The 14,854-nt window shown below is 44.0% G+C and overlaps 1 protein-coding gene across 2 annotated transcripts in view; it reads right to left on the minus strand.

Annotated features, from left to right (window-relative positions):
- NAV1 (neuron navigator 1) overlaps positions 1 to 14,854 on the minus strand; it is a 327,863-nt gene that overhangs the window by 27,970 nt on the left and 285,039 nt on the right. For both annotated transcript variants that reach the window (XM_063143867.1, XM_063143875.1), the window contains 3 exons: positions 3,097 to 3,235; positions 2,160 to 2,457; positions 789 to 1,482 (listed from right to left, as the gene is read on the minus strand). In XM_063143867.1, coding sequence (XP_062999937.1) covers positions 789 to 1,482; positions 2,160 to 2,457; positions 3,097 to 3,235 — 1,131 coding nt within the window. The remainder of the gene's footprint in view (positions 1 to 788; positions 1,483 to 2,159; positions 2,458 to 3,096; positions 3,236 to 14,854) is intronic.

The following is a 14,854-nucleotide window of genomic DNA, read 5'->3' on the forward strand; positions in this document are numbered from 1 at the left end:
TGTGGATGAGGAGTAGCACAGTGTCAGGACACAGGTTTGAGCAAAGACCTAGGTCTTTGCAAGAACAACATCACACCATGCATGGTGAAATATGACTTCTGGCACAAAAATGTTTTAGGATCTGCACTATTCTGAGAATAAGAACTTTGATTTATTCATTTTTAAAGAAAGTTTCTTGAAATTCTAATTATAGAACTATAATCGTATTATTTTGTTGTATAAACATACAAACACACCCACCCACACACCCCATACTGTGAGCAGTCTGTGAATCCAGAGGAATGGTATGAGAGCTCACTGCTGCATTGTGTGGGTGGGTGTCCTGCTCATGGGTTGGGTGAGCCAAGTTTGAAGCTGCACTCCTTTACCATCATAACAAGAATAATTTCCCAATCTGGAGACCCACTCATTACCCCACGAGGCATCGCATTGCAGTCAAGCTACAAGTAAGGTAAGATACTAAGTCAGGTAAGGCTTTGCAGTTATTTCCCTCATCATACTGAAGAGTTTGAACCATTAGGATATTGAGTTTTGAGTTAAATTTCCCAATTCAATTCCTTGTCATGGCTAAGTGGGCTTTGGGTTAAATATGCCAAGATTCATTCCCTCAACACAACTGAATTCATGGTAGAGACAGCACATCAACATCCATTTCTTAAAGCAAAGCATACATCCAGGACTAGGTAACAGATAGTGGATGGAAAGAGCTCTTGCGACCTACAGGCCAAGAAGCCAATATCACCTGAGCCAGGCTATGGGCCTGCAGGGAAAAAACCCATAGTTCCTACCTGAGTGGTGTTGGTGGCAGCTCAGCCACTTTGGCAGGAGTCTGGTGGCCACCTTGAGCCTTTGGGGTGCTCTCAGGGGAGCCAATGCTCTTGAGTGAGACACAATCAGAGTCCAATGCCACCGCTTTGGCTTTGGCTTTCTCTTTCTCCCTGTCCGTCTGATTCACTGGCACTGGTGTGCTCCGGCCGGTGCCAATTTTAGAAGGCTCCTTGAGTCGCGAGACAGAGATGCCACCTTTTGTGCTGAGGAGGCTGGGGTCAATGTTGCTGCTGACAGGCCTTGGCCCTGTGCGTCCACCAGTCACGCTCATGGAGCTAGATTTGGCTGGGCGTGGCAGGCTTCGGTACTGGATGTTGGTGCGGGCCCCCGGGGCCATGAAGCCAGGTTCTGCCGCATTAGAGACATCCAGGCTAGTTTTCCTGCCATTGACTGGCTTGACTGGGATGCTGGAGTTCTTTTGGATCTTGCCAAGTGTAGCTGACCCACCAGCTTGCATCACGGTGGCCGTGCCAGTGGCAGGAGGCGGCTTCTTGTTGTAGCCAAAGGAGCCAGAGGTGGTGGTCCGGGTAAGCCCAGAAGGAGGCTTCTTAGCATCAGAAATCCGATCTCGGCCAGCATCAGAAGACGAACGCTGCAGACCGGCATTCTTTACGGACAGCTTGTTCTTGTCTGTTGCTTTTGCTTCAGGCTTACCTGACAGGGAGAGAGAGAAAGAGAGTGAGTTAGTTAGTTTAAAAGGATCCAATCAGGAAGGAACAAAGTTTGAAACAACTACAAGGAAAAGGTGCTTTCTGAAGGCAGCTTTTTTATGTGCTCAAAAGCTGCTTAGTCACAATCAGTGAATAAGGGGTGAGTGTCAGTGAATAAGGGGAGGGTCAGTGTGACACAAAGGGAGATGCCATTATAAGGATCTCTCATGCTAGATTGTATTTTTAAGAAAAAGTAGGGAAAGTAAACTTAACTCAAACATCTGATTTGGCAACTATGTATGAACAGGAAGCAAGAGAAGCTCCCAGTCAAACATGCACTTAGCATTCCATCAGGCAAGAGGGAAATAGCACGTTTCTGAAGTGTGTGTTTTTCCCCGGTTGAAGACAGAAAGGGAAACTCTCATCATCCCTTATTATTGGCTATGCTGGCTATGGCTGATGGGCATTGGAGTCCAACAACATCTGGAGGGCCACATATTCCCAATCCCTTGTCTTTGACCAACTCTAGGAGATTAAGGGAGCCAGGGATGTGTTCACTGCATCCTAGGGCTACATCTCAGTGAAATATTTAGACGTGTTCCCCATGCGGTCATGCACCCTTGGTTGGGCTTCTCCAGATGCTAACAGACAACGAGACTCCACTCCCTCTTCCATCCTTACCTGCCACTTTGAGAGTCTGGGCTGTGTGGGTAATGGGGGAAGTCACTGCCACAGGGGGCGTCTTGCCCTTTTTCAAGGAGCCCGGGGGCCCCAAACTGACTGGCTTCTTCAGCTCTCCTCCTTTGGCAGGAGCCTCATCACAGCTCTCAGAGCGCTCCCGCCGCCATTTGGAGGAACTGTGCTCCATTTTCAGACTCCCGCTGTCATAGTCCATCTTCTTCTGGGCTTTCTCCTCCGGCTCGCCGTACCAGTTCAGTCCACTCTCCGCCAGCGAGCGCTTTTCAGAGTCTGTGCGCAGCTGCAGGGAGGATACCAAAACTGTCAGCTTAAGACCTCAACTCATGATGCTCCCCAACCCCCAAGTCACTGGTACCATGGAAAATGCCTTATATCACATCAGACTAGTTGAACATCTAGCCCACTACTGGTCACTGTGACTGTCAGCAGCTCTTCAGAGACCAGCTCTTTCACATCACCATCTATCTGTTCCTTCTTTAACTTGAGATGCCAGAGACTGAACCTGGGACCTGGCAGGGCTCTACCACTGAGCTAAAGCCCCTCTCTCACCATACCCTCAAACTACTGCAGCACAGACTGGCTTTGCAAGAGAAAGGAACATAGTCCTTCAGTTCCAAAGATACAGATCTGTCCTGCATCAAGGGACAGAAAATTGGGCAGGCTGTGTGTATATATGTGTTGAATCTGTCAGGGATGCTTTAAACTGAGCAGGGATTTGGAATCGATGGCCTAAGTGGCTCCTTCCAACTCTATGAAAAAAACCCAATCCTCCATTTCATCGGCAGCTGGTCTGCGTTCTAAGGAGAGGCACCTCTGGGTTAGATTCCATGCAGCTTCTTTCCCCAGTCCCAAAATCTGCTGGTACAGTTTAAAAGGATAGTTGGTTTCTCGGGGCACCATGAGCATTTGGCCTACCTACCGCTATGGCAGAGTTCCTGCGGGAAGCCGTGGGCGTGGAAGGCAGGGAATTGAGCGAGGAGCTGGCATTGAATTCTTCTGAGCTGAGATTGTCCGAGGCATCGCTGAGGCCACTACTGATAGAACTGCTCTCATCCCAGCTGAAACACATGGGAAACAGCAATGGTTAACAACAGTTATCATGGAGATGTTATTAAGAAAATGAATGAAGCATCCATGGAGGGGAAACAAGTGTTAGCAGCTGGGGAAATTATTTAATTGATTATGGGGTAGGAGAGGAAATTCTACCTAACCCCAAAACCTAGGACAAAAAATAAAGCAGTAGAATTAAAGCATAGCAAGACTAAATTATGAGTAATAGTACAAGCCAAAGCTCATGGATGGCATGGAAAACCACAGCAAGTCAGGCACCCATGGCTGCCATGCAAAAATGGTGCTTGTGGGCACCCAGTACAATGAGACAGCCCCTGGAGGTAAATTAAGCCATGATGGGCTGTTGCTAAATGCCAACCAGGTCATTCCAAAGTCAGTCCAAATAAGGCGATGCTTATGATTTTGATGACTATCTAAGACTGCATACTCCAAACTATTTTAACATAAATTCATTATTCCTTAGTACTCATTTACTATCTCACTCACAAAACCACATTGGTCAAAGAGTGGCAAAAGGATAGCTATGTTGCACTACTTTCAGTGCGTACTTGCACATAGTGGGGATGCTTTAATTTCCCCTGCTCCATGCAAATTACAAATTCCATTTCAACTGCTAGGCTTACCCAGATTATTTAAAGCAACGATCAGGATCTTTTACCCTGAGTGAATTGAACCAAAGTAACTACCACTTCTTGATTCTGAATCCATAGATACTTAAACAGATAGAAAACATGGGGGTAATCCCATCCAAAAACTATCCAGTGTATTTTTGTAAAATGCTTAGATACACAAAAATGTGTTTTTTCAGCTCAGCTGCATATCTGAAAACACAGAGCTGGAAATGAAAAAGGCAGCCAGAATGTTGGTTGTAAATGGCCTGATTCTGGAGCATCCCAGAAGGAGAATCAGGGACAAAGTAGGTATGAGTAGCTGTTGCCAATCCTCCCACATGGGATAGGGTTTCAGGAACACCATGAACAAAAATACATTTCTTTCCTATGTGGAGGGTCTGGGAGGAGCAGGTGCTTTGGAAAAGGAAGAGGAAATGTGTTTCTCAAATCAAAGATTTTATTCATCGCCTCTGCTGCTCTGCACATAAAACTCTAAGAAGAGTAGTGCAGACTCGGCTCAAATAATGAGTGGTCCGTGTCTGATAAGAGTTCCTTTTTAAAAAGCCCAGATGTCTAAACTCTTCTTTAGGGGTCCTGTATAAAAAGGGTCTGCATGCAACAATGCCAATCAGGGAATCATATTTAGCATTGTAATGTAGAAGCAATCAAACCACCTGAGGACTACAATAGAGCCTATTAAAGACCAGGGAAGGCTATTGGGGTGGGGGGGGTGGCCTTTGTAGCACTGCCTTGGACCCCCTCCACTCAGGACTTCAAAGGGCTATTCATGTTCCATGTTATCTCAGCTCTGTAGAACTTGCCCGTCTGCCCAGACAGAACAACTTTCATCCTCCAGGCAAGTAGGCAGAACTTCCACCCTTCCTAATGGTACCCGACGCAGTCAGAATTATTTCCTTGCTCCAACATAGTCACACATAATCAGCTCCAAAATGGGTTGCCCACATTCACCTTATTTCACAATTGACTGTGCCCTCATACAATGCAACACCAGTCAGCCTACAAAAGAAGTCGAGGGATAACCAAGCCTTTCTTGCCCTCACAGAAAGACTTGTGCAAAAGTAAGGATGTATGCAGAATTCATTTGTTTTTTCACCAGAATTTACCCAGTTTGCTTCTCCCAGATTCAAATGCAATCTATGATCAAAGTCTGTAAAGTTTGAAGCTTGCAATGCAAATCACAGAACAAAAAAAAAGTGTTTGAAAAATGCATACAAACATGCTTTACTCAATTGAACAAAATGTGTACATTTAAAATGCACACAATTGATGCATACCTTTGGGGAAAATGTACATAAAAATGCACAGGAATTGTCATGCGGAAAACAAAAACCTGATTGTAGTACAATCTGATATGGGCACAAGCTGGAATGAGCTTTGAGGTGGAATTCGGAGAACCTCCAAGACATCCATATGCAAAAGGGAGATTTTGATTGCCCCTCGTAAGGTGGATTCCAATGACCAGAACTGGAGTGTGCATTGGACTCTTTTAAAACAATCTAGGGTGGGCTTGGTGAGTGGGTAGGTATGACTGGAGCCAAGAAGAGAAAAGAAAGGGCTGGGAAGGACACTCCTGTTAAAAGAATCTTTAACATGTCTTCACAGATCCACAGATCCATCCTAGCAGCTGCAGGCTGCACTCACCCAACCACATGCCAGGATCTCCAAGTGTTCAACCATTAAACAGATGGTTAGTGCTGGCGGTCAGGGGGAGAAAGTATTTTTAGAATCAGGACAGGGGGGTGAATAGAGATAAAGATTTCAAAATGTTTGAGAAACACTTGGTCTAGATTAAGGATGTCGGAGAAATCAGCAACACTTTCAAATGAGTTTGGATTTCTATGAATACGACTTAAGGATTCCACAGCAGACTGAGTTGCACAGACTTGTGGGTTGGGTTTTTTTCTGATTGGGGTGGGTGGGTTGTGATAATGTGCACTTATGCAAATGCACATTTGCAAACAGGCATTTGTGCAAATGCACATTTGCAAACAGGAACTCTCATACATGCAAATAAATAAATAATCCAATTCGCTCCATGAGCAGACAACAGAATGGAAGACACCTGACAACACACAAAACACAGACGGAACAGATTTAACAAAATCTGTACATTCCTAGTTTAGAGCAGAGACACAGCAGAAAGGGCTGCATAATGGGGAGCATCATGGCTCCCCGCCTTTCCTGCTGCTGCTTTGCCACTGGGTACAACTCTACCCCCACCCCCTCTCTCTCTGCTGGTGTTTGTGCATAACTAAGCACTCGCCAGCCACAATTTGCGCAAATTATGCTAATTACAGCAGTAATTTGCCCAAGTTCTTTTTACAGAAAACAAGCAGGAAATCTGGAGTTCCGGCTGGCTCAAGGTAAATCTGTCGAACCCCAAGAGGACCAGATTTCCCTACGACGGATCTAAGTAGCCCAAATAGTCACAATTATTCCCATCTGACTTGGGAATAAACAGACCACAGGGCTCATTCGGCAGTTTTCAGTCAGAACCCACTTTGCAAAGGGCTGCAGTCCAGTGTAAGAATCTTTGAGAATCCAAGGTTTCAAGTTAAAAACAGGTGGAGTGGCAGAGTCTCTAGTTACAGAACCCTCCCATGGAAACCAGTGTGAAAGTTACCAGCTTTGCATTTCAGGATCAATCCTGAACCTGCTCAGAGTTCAGGCATATTTTTCTACTTGTATTGTTATTAATGTGTAAAAGTAAATGCATGTGATTAATATGAAAAAATAGGGTTATATCTTCTTCCTTGATGGAGCTGTGTGACAAGCTGTCATTCAGCAGGTAAAGACTCACCCCCGCCCCTACATGCATCTAAAAGTTGGAGAAAGCTGTGCCTGTTATTTGTAAAAAGCTTAGTTGCTGCTGTGACGATTTGTTCATGTGCTTCAAACTTTAAACAGATATAAACACCCACAGCTGATGAGAGAGAGCAAGAGAGGAAGAAAAAAAGAGTTGTGTTTTGCAGGAAAGATGGAAGATGCAGCTACATGAGCCAAGCTTTCTGGGCTCCCCCTTTCACCTATGCTGCCCACCCAGGTTTCTCAGAAGAGTCCCGGACAAATTCAGTGGATCTCTCTGAACAAGAATGAAACCTCCCTCTTTGCTTACAGCTGCCAGGCAGCTTTGCTAATCCCATTCCCCCTCACACACATTTGTCCCCAAGGAGGAAAGCAGAATTAATGCAGGAGCAACTGGGAAGTTGGTTGCAGAAATGTTGCTATGGTGCTGGAGTGCCTTTCAGAAACATCACAATAAAATAAAATAAAATAAAATAAAAATCCACCTCCCACCCAGAACCCAGCTTTCCCTATCCTGGTGCCCTCCAGATGTATTGGAACTGCAACTCCCATTAGCCCCAGCCAGCATGGCCAATAGTCAGGAATGCTTGAAGTTGTAGTCCAAAACATCTGGAGGGCACCATGTTGGAGAAGGCTGCCTGAATCTGACACTTCTGGCCTATACAGAAATAAGGACTTAATCATGAGGGCTTCAAGTCCCTTTAGAACTTCCTGTGGTTCTGCTATCAACCCCCCCATCCCCACCCCCACCCCTGGCAGCCTCCCAGTTGTATTTGTTGCTCTCCAGCCCTATTCTTGTTCCTGAAAGATCTTTTGGGTAGGGATGCTTGGGGAACTGGATCTCTCTCATTCTGATGCAAAGTGACCTGATCCACATGTCTTGGGCTAACATGCAGTTCAGCATGTAATCATCTTTTGGATTACACACTTCTCCAAATTTCATGATGCAGTAATGGGACAGAATAGAATAAACACATGAGGAATTGATCCCTCCCTGCATTTGGCCCCTTATCTCTGTTAATACCCAGTGTCTTAAACACATTATTCCCTGGCTGGCTAGGATAGATAATTACGACAGTGCACAGAAAATGCAAAATAAAAACAAAAAATCTAAATCACTACTCACACCCTAAGAGGAGGAAGAGAAAGCATCAATAGTTAGAAAGAACCAATAACTAGAGAGAACCTAACCTGTTAATCTTTGTCTAAGTTATCTAAACTGTAGTACAAGATAAATATCCACTCTGTACATCCCTACTTTGACCCTCTCCCCAGAAAACAAATGAGCCTTATTGGCACACCCACTGCAGTGAGGTAAACAGCTGAGGTGGGGGGAGAGCCAGACTGAAGGGGTGGACATAGCAATGGATCACATTTACTTGCTCTCTAGGGCTGTTTAGCACTTTTACAGTGAAATGATGTCAGTATATTAACAAAGACTCAATACCCAGAGTCAGGGCCAAATTCTGAGAAACTAAACAAGCACTTGGACACATTTTGACTCTGAAATTCTACCAACGTTCTACTGCTTGTTACAAGTACAGAAACTCCTGAGACAAAGGGTGGTTCTAGACATGGCTTTTATGGTGCCATTTCCCTGCCTCATTCGTGTAATTTTATGAGGGCTTCAGATGTCCTGGTCTTCAACTCATAACCCTCCTGTATTTTCTTCAGTCTTTTCTATTACTACAGTTAGTCCATTAAGAGAGAAAAGATGGAACAACTTTTGGTAGCACCCAAAATCATCTCCAAAACAAAAATGTCACTCCCACCATTCCAAAGCCCTTTAATCAGTATCCTGCCTTGCCCACACAGATGCACATCCATGCCACCTATGCGATCTGTTCATCTATCTTTTCTTAAAAGTCATGACCTTGTAGTTTGCAAGACCCTGAGTTTCAACCACAGCTAAAGATTTAAAACAAAATCCAAAAAGGGAAGTATGTGTGTGTGTAGGGAGAACAGCAACATGCACACCCCAGTTCATCTGTCCCAAAAGCATTCAACAGAACTCACATTTCCTTAATGTTTTCTTGGGAATCATTAAAATACATGTGTGCAAAGAGATAAACTCTTGGAAGGTATTAATTTGAGTTAGACAGCATTTCCTTCTTTATCATTACCTTGACCTGTTGCGCAGCCCAGCTCCCCAACCTCCTGTCAATGTCAGGGCCCGCCAATAAAACCGGTGAACTAATAATAAGGAAGAAAGTGCTGCCAACTCTAATCCCAGATATATGTGGGAGCAGGTAGGGAAAGACCCAGGGCAAAGGGAGTAACTTCCAACAAAGCTTGGACCTACCACCTCTGCCAGTTGGTCTTATGGCTTTCTTTGGGATAACCAGGAAGGAAGGAGGCCAGGGGCAGCTAATGGCATCCTCCAACCTCAGCAATGGAAGAGAATCTTGCTGACAATGCTCTAGCAGGCCATGTGGAAAAACCCATCTTTTGAGCTGTCAATCAAGCCATCTCAAGTGAAGAATGCTGCTCGGTCACTGCATTGCTCCGAAGCTCCAGGCCGGAGTGGCAGCTGCCACCTCTCCCTAAGGTCCATCTTTCCAGCAATTGAGGGACCCAGAGGGCATCCCAGCACAAGCAAGAATAGAGCTCCTTCCATCAGAATAAGCACAGGCCCCTTTCAGGTCACTGCTTGAGTAGGTCAGTAGTAGCCCCCTAGGCTATTTTAGCAAGTCTAGACAAGGTCTGGGGCAGGAGAGTGATGAAGAGGACAAACGCCAGCTTCCTGAATGAAAAAAGAGAGACCAAAGGGGTGGGGAGGAAAGACACTGGCTCTCCTAGGCCACGATTTATGCACTGTTCTAGTGCTTTAGTCAATGGAACAATCTGCTCATTTCCAGAGATATCTGGGTGATCCAATGGGATGAAAGAATGTCTGTGCTCTCATTCATATCTAATCGCATCTCTCACAAGCAGAAGAGTTTTTGAAACAAAAGAACATGGAAACCGTGGAATGTATGAGCTGCTTTAATCGAGAGATGTGAATGAGTGAGGGAAATACAATGTGCAAGAGCTGGTGACAATTTGGAGATAATGGTCTGAAGGAAGCATCAGTGGATAGCAGCCCTATTGCAATAATTATTTTGTTTTTCAGTAATGTCTGCATTGAGCTATGATGCACAGAGGAGCCAATAATTGCTTATCAAAGCTCAGTAAACCAAATGAAAGGTTGTAGAAAGTTAATCATACAGTATTAGGAAGCCTCTAAATTTGGTGACCAGATGTAAAAGATGAGATGGAAATGTTCTCTATTAGTTAAGAGGTATCAGATTTTGTTTGCCCCCACTGAAAGTTCATGGATATGAAAATTCAAAATTCCTTCATTAGGTATCTAGCATAAGTTTATGATGTGCCTGCTTTGGGGGTGCTGTGAGCAGTTCGGGTTGCCCTATCTCAAAAACGGTATCATAGAGCTGAACAAGGCACAGGAAACAGCAAGAATCAGGACTCTGGGAAATGTTTATAAATACTTTATAGCTTTCTGTTTTTGTTTTTAAAGATGACTATGATACAGGTTTATAAAATAAGTAGCATGTTTACATCTGACATGATATAATAGAGGATCTTTGCTGGATAAGATGTTGCATTCTCTGGTTGCCATTGGCTAAATAGTTAAGTGCCAAGAGAGATCTTAACATTATAATTCTATGGTCAATGGCCATTTTGGTGAAATTAAAGTACTGGTATTGCCTGCATGTCAGAGACTTGAGCACACTTCGTTGGCATAAATTGGCAGTCCTGGCAGGGCCGGTGCCAGACTATTTTGCACCCTAGGCAGGTGAGCTGCTTTCACCCACCCGCACCCCAGCGTACCTGGGCGCTGGGTGCCATTGCGCCCACCCAGCCAAAGCGAAGCCAGGATGCTGGGGTGGGGGTGGGGTGGCTTCGGAATGGTGCGCCCGGCTAAAAGCCACTCTGGGAGAGTGACTTCTGGGTGAGCTGTTCCGAAGCCGCCCGCCCCAGCGTCCTGGCTTCGCTTCGGCTGGGCGCCCACCCAGCCGAAGCGAAGCCAGGAAGCTGTGGTGGGGTGGGGGCGGGCGTGGCTTCACTTCGGCTGAGTGGGCGCCCAGCCAAAGCGAAGCCAGGACGCTGGGGTGGGCGGACGGCTTCGGTACGGCGCACCCGGAAGCCGCCCTCTCAGAGCTGCTGTGGGAGAGTGGCTTCCAGGTGCGGCGTTTGGCGCCCCCCTTACTTTGGTGCTCTAGGCGGCCGCCTGAGTGGCTTCTATGGTAGCACCGGCCCTGAGTCCTGGTGCTTTGAGATGGAAAGGCACTGACTACAGAGGACACCATTCCTTGATTATGGTATGATATGTTTGGAATAGGGAGAGTGAATAGAAAAATCAACCCCTCTCTCTTTCTCAAAATGGTAAAGCACACCGCCTTCCAATTTTATTGCCAATGCTTTGAAAATCAGCCATCCCCAACATGGCTACCTCCAGATGTGTTGGTCTGCAACTCCCATCATCTGCCACAAGCATGGCCAATTGTCATTTTGCTGGAGATGGTGGGAGTTGTAGCCCAACACATTTGGAGGGGTCTAGGTTAGGGGAAATTGCTCAAAAGAAACAAAAGGAAATACTTCTTCATAAACTACATTATTGATTGATTGATTCCTTTTTTAAGAAATTATATCCTGCCTTTCTGGCAAAAATGGCACTCCAAACAGCTGACAGTAAAATAAAGATAAAAACAATCTCAATTAAAACATAACAAAACAATTAAAACCATACAATAAAAAGAAAAGGACAACACCCATTTAAAAACCTTTTAGCAGCAAACCAGCTTACATATCAAAGGCCTGCATGAATAAAAAGCATATTTGCCACATCTGACACTCTCACAATCAGGTTGTTTAAAGAATCTTATATTCTGGCTTTAACAATCTACAACTCTATGGAGGAGCAAGTAAAGAGCCCATGCTTTCTAAGGACTATTTGTCTGAAACAAATAGAATACTTCAAACCCATTTCTTGTACAAGAGCCTTTAAAACAAGCTACTACAGAGTGCAAAACTCTGGTGGTTTCAGAAAAGAAGCTTAACAACTACACTGGCGGTACGTATGTTGCCTTTCCTGAAGTAACCAAGCATGTCCTACACTGCCAGAGGGAGCAATGGAGAGTCTTTTGAGTTACCAATTACGTCCATTCAGGCCTTAGTTGGTCAAGGTGCAGTAAAATTCTCCTTGAAGAGACAAAAATGTGCTATCAAGTATTAATTCCAAGCCTCTCATTGCATTGTTTGGTGACTTGTAAGCATTAAGTATTACTATTCTACATTAAAAGAGCTGGAGGGGTGGGGAAATACACTTTTGGTGAATCAGCAATGAGGTTCTAATTTAAACCAAGGCAGTTCTAGCTAAATAAAACCCACCCCTTTAAAACAACAAATTAAGTGGCCAAGAATATACTAAGGTTTGGCTGTGATACCGTATGTATTAGTTCCTGGAGGGAGAGAAATTGTCTTCTTTGATGATCTATCTTCTAATGCATCCCCCCTCCAATGGCCGGATGAAAAGCGGGACTGTCAGGCAGCCAGCTCGGACAGTGCATTGAACAGTGCACTGTTTGTATCTGCACCAACAACTGCAAGAACATACGGAGGGGGCGGCCCTCTTCCCACTGGGAAAAGCACCAATACTAACAAGCCTTCCGGCTTGAGAGGATCCTTGTTTGCAAACTCAGCTTGTTTGGAGCAAAGACAGGACGGGGGTGGGTTGGGGCTGGGGATGAGAACGTAGAGAGAAGAAGAAATGAGGAGAAAAGGATAGAACAAGAAATGTAGTGTCCTCTTGTTCAAAAGCCCAGCTAGCTACCACTTTAAACAGGAAGAAGCTTAACACATCCTGGGCCCAACCTGCCAGGTGTTAGATCTCAGTGAACTGCGTGGAAATGGAGAATAACTTGGTCTCTGCAATTTCAATATAACTTCATAAGCCACGCTCACACTAGTGGAACTCATTAGTACACAGCATGTAACCCAGCAACTTCCAATTTTAGTTGCCTGTGGCAACAAATTCTAACATGGTACTTGCAGCCATTATGGCCAGCAAGGTTCTCCTGCACCCTTTTGTAGAACAAGCCTCAAGAGGCCATTTTTATGGCATGCTCTGCTCTCAATCACCGTAATATGACATTCTACTACTTGTTTCTGTCCCAACCTTCCCTAATAGGTAGCCTCAAGCTGTGAACTTAAAAGGCAGCTAGGTGCCAACAGGATTTCAACAGCTCCTCTGTACTGTAACTCACTCCCACAAATAGTGGGTTGAGAAGAGGAAGCTCCAAGTCCTTGGCAGTCTCATTCTCTTCCTGCAATGACTTGGAAGCCTGCCTTGACTCCTCCTCTTTCTTTGCCTAGGCTGAAGTTTGGGTGAGTTGGGGTTATTTCATTCAACATGTTGCCAAAGGAAGTAAGGCAGGTGGCTACCAGGAGGAGGGCCTTCTCTGCTGTGGCACCCCGGCTGTGGAATGAGCTCCCTAAGGAGGTTCGCCTGGCATCTACACTACATTCTTTCAGTGAAGACCTTTTTATTCTCTCAGCATTTTAACAGTCTATAAATTTAATTTTAACTTTGCTGTTTTAAATTTGTATTTTAAATTGGTATTTCTGCACTGCTGCTGATTTTATCCTGGTTGTGTTTTTATATTTTTATAACATGTTTTTATACTGTTTGTTTTATACTGAATGGTTTTAATGTTTGTGAACCGCCCAGGAAGCTTCGGCTATTGGTGGTATAAAAAGGCAATAATAAATAAATAAATAAATAAATAATACAATTGTCATGTCAGTGAATGGAGGAGGGAGGGGAAAGAATAGGGGAGAGAATAGATTGTAGACTTAGATAAACTTGCATCAGACCTGTGGTACTGTGAGAAATATGTGTTCCTTCTCATCTCTGTCTTTCTTGGTCAGGTTCTGTTGGAATGACCTTTCCTAGAGCTTTTAAGCAAATACAGCTTCTCTTTACTTCATGGGATATTTGCTTTTGGCCAGAGCAGACGGATCATTATTATTTATTCTACCTACCTCTTCCTTACCAGCATGACATCATTGTAAGATTCTTTAAACAACCTGATTATGAGAGTGTCAAATGCCTAGATTTTGCACATGTATTGATTTCACCAGCAGCAACCTGAGTCAATGCACATTATCATCAACGTTGAATTGACACCACAAATAAAATAAATCATGTCCTTGATGTATGTCATGCTCATTAAACTGGATTAACTACTACCTTTTACCTGCATACTAAAGAATGGTAAATATGGATTCCTCACTTCATGTATAAGAATGCAGAGAAAAGAAATCCATTCCTTTACCAATATTTATCCAACCCCAAGCAGGAACAACAGGGTTCCTAATAGGTACTAAAGAATAACTAATGAAAATTAAAATGCCTCAACTAAGATTGGCTCAAGCATTTATTTCAAAAGATTTATATATCACCCTTCAATATAAATATGCCCAGGGCAATTAAAATAATCATAAGAATAGTTTGTATTGTGGACTCCAAGGTCTTTACACTTTCTAGCTGAAAAATATTGTTGAGCCACTGTGATGGTTTGATGAATTCAGAGTGTGTGGGGACAGATTTCCTTTTGTATCATAAAACCACAGAAGAGCAAATGTTATTTAATTTAAACATGTAACAGGGTAGTTGATTGCTTTGCAGAAAATAAATCATCAGCAAGAAAGCATGCCAAGTGAAAGTTTTGATTCCCCTTATCATGTTTCTGATTTCAAGTCAGCAGCCCTGATTTCAAAAAGCAGTGCCATTGATTTCTGAGAAGCATGATGTAAAAGCAGACGAATAGGGAAAAGGCCATCTCTAGAGTACAACATAGACCTTCTTCCATCATTTTCTCACACTGATAAATTCACACAATTTAAGCACAATTCCCACCACCACACCAAAATAGTAAATAGTATTTGTCATACCTCACCAGTGTACTCTTTTCTACATCTTGCCAGCTTGCAGTGCTGCCACTATTGAATTCAGTACCAAAACTCCCATTAAGTTGAATGGAGCAGGATTACAACCCTAACCAGAGTCTTCTAAAAGGCTAGGATTTCCAAAAGTTAATCTGGCCTTTACTTTTATAACCATATTTATTTGTTGCTGTCTAACTTGGCATTGCTTTAGAAATGTTG

The sequence above is a fragment of the Elgaria multicarinata genome, chromosome 1 (assembly GCF_023053635.1).
Source record: "Elgaria multicarinata webbii isolate HBS135686 ecotype San Diego chromosome 1, rElgMul1.1.pri, whole genome shotgun sequence".
NCBI lineage: Eukaryota > Metazoa > Chordata > Lepidosauria > Squamata > Anguidae > Elgaria > Elgaria multicarinata.